Source organism: Rutidosis leptorrhynchoides, chromosome 4, assembly GCF_046630445.1.
Source record: "Rutidosis leptorrhynchoides isolate AG116_Rl617_1_P2 chromosome 4, CSIRO_AGI_Rlap_v1, whole genome shotgun sequence".
NCBI classification, from domain to species: domain Eukaryota; kingdom Viridiplantae; phylum Streptophyta; class Magnoliopsida; order Asterales; family Asteraceae; genus Rutidosis; species Rutidosis leptorrhynchoides.
The window spans coordinates 457029131-457037518 of NC_092336.1; the positions used below are offsets into that span (position 1 = coordinate 457029131).

The window sequence follows — 8388 nt, forward strand, 5'->3', positions numbered from 1 at the left end:
AGCATCGCCCTTGTTCTATCTAAAAAGGTTCTGTTCATCAGCTCTGCCACTTCATTTTGTTGAGGAGTGTACGCTGTCGTGAACTGTCTTTTGATACCTTCTTGTTTGCAGAACTTATCAAATTCATCACCAGTGTATTCTCCTCCATTATCTGTCCTCAAACACTTGATCTTTTTACCAGATTCAAGTTCAACCAGCGCTTTGTAAACTTTGAAAACTTCAAACACATCCGCCTTCCTCTTGATTGGGTGCACCCAACATCTCCTAGTGTAGTCATCAATAAATGATACAAAATACTTTGCTCCTCCTAGGGATTGAACTGGTGCTTTCCACACATCAGAGTGAACCAATTCTAGAATCAATTTACTTCTAGAATTTGATGTGTTAAACTTCAGGCGATGCTGCTTGCTGATTACACAATGCTCGCAGAAAGGTAGCGATACTTTCGTAAGACCAGGAATAAGATTTCTATCAACAAGAATCATCATACCTTGTTCAGACATGTGTCCAAGCTTTTGATGCCATGTCATAGCAACTTTATCACTTGAACTATTCGAAGCAACAGATGCTTCCGATTCCTGTACCGTCTCGCCTTTCAGAATGTATAAATTAGCACCCACCTTTTCCCCTTTCATAAGTACAACCGCACCTTTCTTGATTATCATGATCTTCTCATGTATCACCATCTTACAACCAAGATCATCCAATTTTCCTAAAGACAATAAGTTCTTATTCAAACCCTCCACGTGTCGTGCACCTTGAATAGTACGAACTGTACCATCGTGCATCTTCAGAATAATATCTCCAATTCCAATGATCTTTAGTTCATGAACATTGCAACTGTATACAGATCCTCCCGAGATACGTTCATATTGTTTGAACCATTCTCTTCTAGGGGTCATGTGAAAAGTAGCTCCCTAGTCAAATAACCAGACATCAACAAATGTCTTTCTGCCTTCATTTGCTACCACTGCCTCACTAACCAAAGCAGTCCCATCATCTGAAGTGCTTGCAATATTTCCTTGAGGATTTGAGTTATTTAAACTCCGACAATCCATCTTCAGGTGACCTTTCTTGCCACAATTGTAGCATGTATAGGTCTTCTTCTTTTTAGACTTCGGTTTACCATGATTGTGACTCCCACTTGGGCCACGTTCCATTGATCTCCCTCCTGACACCACCAAGGCCTCCACTTGTCGTGAACCGGCCTATTTGTCCTCCTTGTTATTGCGCCGATTTTCTTCTTCTAGAATAGCATCCGCAACTTCATCATAGACTAGATACTCCGAGAGAACATTATTGGTTAAGTTAATAATGACTTGATCATACGAGTCAGGTAGACTCTGAAGTAAAAGTTCAGCACGTTCTTTTGGCTCTATATTGCAACTTAATGAAGCGAGTTGAGAATATAGAGTATTCAAAGAATTAATGTGCTCATTAACTGAAGTAGATTCATTCACGCGTAGCGCATAAAGTTTCCTCTTAAGGAATATCTTGTTGTGGAGTGATTTGGTCTCGTACAATTTTACGAGGTGATCCCAAATCTCTTTTGCCATCTTCTTTTCTTCTATGCTAGACAAAACGTCATCTGCTAGTGCCAGATGAAGATTTGCTATAGCCTGGCCGTCCATCTTTTCCCATTTTTCATCAGTCAACTCGGATGACCGTTGACTGATGGCCGCTAAACACTTTTCCTTTCTCAGGATAGCTTTCATCTTTAATTTCCATAACGAGAAATTACTCCCGTTAAATTTTTCAATTTCAAATTTTGTAGACATTGCTATGATTACAATCTTCTTTTCGACAATACTAATTTTCGAGAAATAGTACTTGAGAACTTTTATCGAGTGAAAATAACCTTACTTATTTTCTGATGTGAAAGTCCACCAGTGTGGAAACCACAGAGCATACGATAATTAAGTAGATTAATACACACTAGATATTAGAACCTTAGCTCTTGATACCACTTGTTGAGAAAAGTGACACCGAATTATAGCAAACCGCTAGTAATAATTGAAATAACGACAATAAATAGGACACCGAAATTTAACGTGGAAAACCCCAAAAGGGTAAAAACCACGGGCAAGGAAATAAACGCTTCACTAGTAAGAATAATAGGAATTACACTTCTCTCTAATTACAAGGATAAACACTAATCTTTATATCTCTTGTAATTAGGAGATTACTCACAAACTCTCTATTTAACTCTTTTAGTACATGAAAGAAAGAAATGATTTTGGGATGAGAAAATGAGCATAAGTTAGAGCTCTATTTATACTACTCAAAAATGGGGGTTGGTCAGTATGAAGATGAAAACCTTCATTTGAATAGTGTGGCCTCAAAATAAATGTGTTAATTAACCACATCAACTCTACCATCCAAGTTTAATATTCAACACTGGAATCTTCAAATGCTTCAATTTATTTACCTGTGTCATTGTGATTACCATCAATAAGGGGTAAAGGGTGTTACAGGTTATACTAGCCGTAGCTAAATGTTAGGACTCAAATTATGTAGTTAGAGTATGTGATGTAACGGAGATGGTATAGTGGTATAAATACCATCACCTCACATGTTTTTGATAAGCCTTTTGTCACAATTAACACACAGTGTGTTTCCCTCTCCTTAATTCTCCCTAACATTTTGTAACTAACATTTCACCTATTAATCATGGCACTAAGTTGTTTATCTTTCAGATTCATCATCATCATAATTGTTTTTCATCTTCATCATAGTTATACATATACATATATTCATCATCAAACACATATTCAAGATTAAAACACGAATTAAAGCTAAACCGAGATTAACACTAAACAATATATATGAATATGAATGAACACCAAATAAAAAACAAATTGTGTCATTGGTATTACTCCTTCCGTCCACTTATAAGTATCAACTTTGAAGATACACAAAGCTTTAGGAAACTCTATTAACTTTACTTTCTATCAATAAAATATCATGCATCTCGACCAATATCTATTTTGATTGGTTTATAGATAAATAAATTGAACACTTGATTAGGGTCAATTCAAAATAACATGGTGGACATTTGTTACGGTATGAGTTAGCAATAAAATAGGAAAAATTTTGATTTTATTTTTTAGTTAAATTACAGTTCAAGTTGAGTGTGTCAGCTTGTCTCAAAAAGGAGTATAATGAATCGCTTTTTGGAAGGGTAAAATAGGACCTGATAAGTGAAGAGAATTTTATTAAAAGGCTCAAATGTTTACTAAAGGAATTATATGCTTAATTTATCATTTGATTAAAATTTTCCCATTAACTAATTCTAGATAGATGTAAAAATAAACAACCGGGTACATGGTCCTTGCGGATCGGATAAAAACTCCAGACATTTAAGATAGCTAAAGCAACAGTAGAGTACGTACAAATGTTATTTTATGAACATCATTTCCAGCATCTTTATCTTCCGAATCAACATATTCTTTTTGCAACAAATAAGGAGAACTAAAGTCACAAATTTCCACAGATGGAAATTGATTGCTGGATATCTTCTTCTCTTCCTTTGTGAAATAATTAAAACAAATGGAAGTAAAAAAAAAAAAAAAAAACTAACTTGTAATGTTGTTTACCATGTAAAAAAGCCTGCTGGAGCTCATTGACGATGACATTCATTGTTGGCTTTTGGTCATCAGGTTTCAGAACACATTCAGATGCAATTTCGATAAATTTATTCAAAGAAGCAAAGCAGGCTCCACTATCGTTCTTGATTGTCGAATCTAGCATCGAATATATCTGTCCGTCGTTGATGTATTTTGGTAAATAAGTTTCTATACTCCAGTCAAACACCTTGTCACAAAAATCTGTATACGTTCTTTTCCCAAATAGAACCACTAACAAAAATTCTCCTAAACATCGTACATCTATACGTATTAGTAAGTTATCCTTTCCGAGATGATGTTCGTCAAATTTAATCTTTGCCCCCCAATTCTCGTCCAACACAATATCTTGGCTGCTAATAAAATAGACGTTTTTCAGCATTCCGACTCCCATTTCACACTCAATATATTTCAATGCATGTGCAACATCAAGACAAATTTTCAGTCGTTTTTCCCAAGTAAGAACAGACTTGTCTTTGACATTTTCCCAATAATCTTTAAGGTACCCATTAGACGCGTGCTCAGTGACAAGGATCATCTTAATTTCTTCATCACAAAATCCAATTACATTGACTATGTTGCGATGCTTGAAAGTAGTAAGCATTTCAAGTTCCCAGTGGAATTTTTTTATTACTCGATCGTTGTGTCTAGCCAAAAAGTGTTTTATAACTACAGAGGAAGAATATATCTTATCCAAATGGTCGAGTGTAGTTTGGTATAAGGCGTAATGAATTCCACTCTCAATCTTAAATTCTTCAGAAAAGTTATTTGTGGCCAACACTAGATCACTCAGTGGAATCTTCTAAAATAATAAGTTTAAATTGCTGTAAATGTGAAGGTAAGGAAAACAATATGAAACAAGATAGATTACAGAAGAGAATGTGTATTGATTGAGTTTTATTATGAATCACATTCATGGGTTTAAATACAAGTGAGATCATAAATGCAATCCAAATGAAGATAACTAATGGATACAAAACATATACTACACACACTAAAAACACATTACACACACTAAAACACACTATACACATGGAATAGTTATGCTACTTGCTTAATAGAGATTAGAGTTTGCATTAATTTTAACACTCCCCCTTAGTGCAAACTTCCGATCAATAATCCCCAACGCCTCTCGAAGTTCCATGAACTTGGCTTTCATTAGAGCTTTAGTAAAGATGTCGGCTACTTGAGCATTTGTCCTTACGTTTGCTAGCTCGATCTCCCCGCTAAGAACCTTTTCACGTATAAAATGATATCTCATTTCTATGTGCTTAGTACGGGCATGAAACATAGGATTCGAAGCAAGTTTGACTGTACTTTCATTGTCACATTTTAGTTTGACAACATAATCTACTTCTTTAAGTATATCACCAATCAATCTTCTTAACCAAGTACATTCTTGAGCTGCCATAGTTGCAGCTATATATTCTGCTTCCGTGCTAGATAAAGCAACCACATCTTGCTTCTTGCTACACCATGAAATAACAGCGGAACCCATGTTAAAACAGTAACCCGAAGTTGAATGACGATCATTTGCATCTCCCATCCAATCTGCATCCACAAAATCTTTTAACAAAACATTATCACACTTCTTATACCACAAGCGGTGGCCTATTGATCCTTTCACATAACGAATGATCTTTTTTGATGCATCAAGATGAACATTAGTTGGACACTGCATAAATTGTGAAACAATGCCAACCGAGTAAGCAATTTCCGGCCTTGTGATGGTTACATAGATCAAACTTCCAACCATTTGTCGGAACAACTTCACATCCTTGAGCTCTTTTCCTTGACCTTTCTTCATTTTGAGGTTTGGTTCCATTGGAGTAGTCATAGGCTTTGACTCCCCCATGTTGAAACGTTCCAAGAGACTTCTCGCATAACCCCTTTGAGAGATAAAGTACCCGTTTTCTAATTTATCAACTTCCAATCCAAGAAAACATCCAATCTCCCCCAGATTCTTCATTTCAAAACGAACCTAAAGATCATCACTTAAACGAGAGATTTCTGACTCGTTTCCTCTGGTGATAATCATGTCATCAACATATAATAAGACCAAAACATGGAAACCTGATTCTTTCTTTACAAACAAACTAGAATTCGCATCAGAAATCTTAAAACCACAAAAGACAAGGTATTGTGCAACCTTACCATACCAAGCTCTCGGAGCTTGTTTCAAGCCATAAAGAGCTTTTTTTAACTGGCACACATATTCTGAAAATTGATTTGAAATGAACCCAATAGGTTGTTCCATGAACACCTCACGATCAAGCTCTCCATATAGAAAAGCATTCTTCACATCAAGTTGCCACAATTTCCACCCTTTGTAAGCCGCTAGTGAGATTATTTTTCTAACTGTTACCATTTAGCCACGGGGCTAAAAGTTTCCTCATAATCAAGCCCATAACTTTGACAAAAGCCACGAGCCACCAACCGAGCCTTGAACCTATTAATGGTTCCATCCGAGTTCTTCTTCAAACGATAGACCCATTTGCAAGTAACCAGTTTACATGCTTTCGGTTTCTTGACAAGCTCCCAAGTTTCATTCTTTTCCAATGCATCAATCTCCTCTTGCATTACTTTTCTCCAATCCGGAGAATCTTTATTTAATGACCCGTCCTAATCCACCTGGACGAAGTCATCAACATCTAGTCCCATTGCGAGGTACTGACAAAAATATGCCATGAATGACTCCAAGTAATATCTTTAAAATGAGCAAATGCACAGCGGAAGATTTCTTTCATACCTGAGAATAAATATGCATAAGAGTGTCAACCAAAAGGTTGGTGAGTTCATAGGTTTATCATAACAATAATTTCAATATTTTAATAGACCACAAGATTTCCGTTTATAAAACCGTTCTGCTTATGTTGAGGCCTCAGTAACCAACCTTAATTTCACACCCCCAGTTAGGGCCTGGGTGAATGTGACATTAATATAAAATAAATTAACATATTATAATATACGAGAACAGTACTAAATGATAAGAACAAACTTTAATGAGTACGCAGCGGAAAATGAAATGTCGTTACAATAATGGGATTTACAATAAAGTAGTTGTTTCAAATGCAAGAATAATAAATGCGATATCTCTTGATCCTAAGTCCAAGTAGCATCACATAAGCAGTAAGTAAGTAAGCTTGATCAATCGGCACCTGAGACAAACATGCTAAAGTGTCAACCAAAAAGGTTGAGTGAAGTTCATAGGTTTAACAAATATGTTTGATCGTTGTTTTAGACCACAAGATTTAGTTTATAAAGTTGATCTCGCATGGATCAAAAAGTTATGTCAGTTCGTGATATTTAGACTAAACGTTCAAAGTTTGCAACAATGACAAGTTGTGTCTATACTTGTCGGTTTAATTTCATTATTAAGTAATATAATGACTTGGTCAAATGTATCGGGGACGTTACTCCCGATAGGCCTACCCCCAATAATTAAGAATGCGTTCAACGAGCAATTAAAAATATCACTGTAGGGACTTAGTCGGACATAGCCGGGTATAACATAGTTTAACAGTTGGTACTTGTGTCTAAATTGTAAATAGTAAAAGTAGCATGTGTCTCACCCCAAAAAGTTAAATAAGTTGCATGCAATAAAGAGAGGGGCTATGAGTTCACCTTAGTAAGTAGGAGAGAGAGTTATTCCTCGAAATAGAAAGTTTGGATGGATGAGCAGAAAGTCAACCTAATGACATTTAAGAGTAGTTAAGTGTTTTGCCCAAATTTAAGTTAAGTATGAAAGTGGTTTAAGTATAGTTTGTTTTACTAAGTTTCCATTCTTAGTATGTTTCCACTTTTAGTAAGTTCCCACTTTTAGTAAGTTAGTGTCGAACACTAGTGAGTTGTCCCTAATAAGTCTACCACCTATTAAGTGTGAAGATAACTATGTGTATAATTACTATAGTCGGGTTGATATTGTGCACCATACCCAAACATCTATTCCACCGCCGAGTCACCAGAATGACCAATTGTTACCGGTTGGCCCAGGATTTCTTGACCAAAATCTAAGTTTGGCATTCGTAATCCCCAAGCGTCCCATAGTGGTACCAAGGATCACCCTAGGCCTTAAGTAGCGTTGATGTTCGAGTAATCACACGTTATCGTGAATGACTATGGTAACCTTGTAATATAATATAAATAATAGTACATTATATGTGTTAGTAATATTATAAGTGTATAGGTGTTAGTATTATATAATAGTATTAGGGTTTTAGTTAATTAAAGTAATATTTAATATTAGGGTTTAGTAATAAATGATTAGGGTTTAATTAATGTATTAGGGTTTTATTAAATTAGGGTTTAATAAATTAAGGTTAGGTTTAATTAGTTAGGGTTTTAATATTTTAATATGTATATGTATATAAATCGTGTATATGTATATATATATATATATATATAGTATTTTTTCATATATATAAACAGTATATATATATATATGTATGTATAAAATTTTTTTTTTTTTGTTACATGCATGTATATATATATATATATATATATATATATATATATATATATATATATATATATATATATATATATATATATATATATATATGGGCATGATCAATGGGGAAGTAACCAATCGGAGGGAAGCAAATTTTTTTTTTTCATTTTTTTGGAATTTTTTTTCCGGCATCAAGATCACACGAAAATATGAACATTTAGAAGAGACACTTCGTGATGAATGTTATTATTTAGGCGGAAAAATGATCGACAAAAATAACATTCAAGATAATATTGTTCGTGAAGAATATGAACG

At 34.8% G+C, this 8388-nt stretch overlaps 1 protein-coding gene across 1 annotated transcript; it reads right to left on the reverse strand.

Annotated features, from left to right (window-relative positions):
• Positions 1 to 3136: 3136 nt before the first annotated feature.
• On the reverse strand, positions 3137 to 4161 carry LOC139842212 (probable serine/threonine-protein kinase PBL28). The gene is made up of 3 exons (XM_071832382.1): positions 3610 to 4161; positions 3393 to 3527; positions 3137 to 3193 (listed from the first exon to the last, which is right to left on the reverse strand). Exons 1-3 carry the CDS (start codon positions 4159 to 4161, stop codon positions 3137 to 3139), a joined length of 744 nt encoding a protein of 247 aa, XP_071688483.1.
• Between the last annotated feature and the right edge of the window lie 4227 nt (positions 4162 to 8388).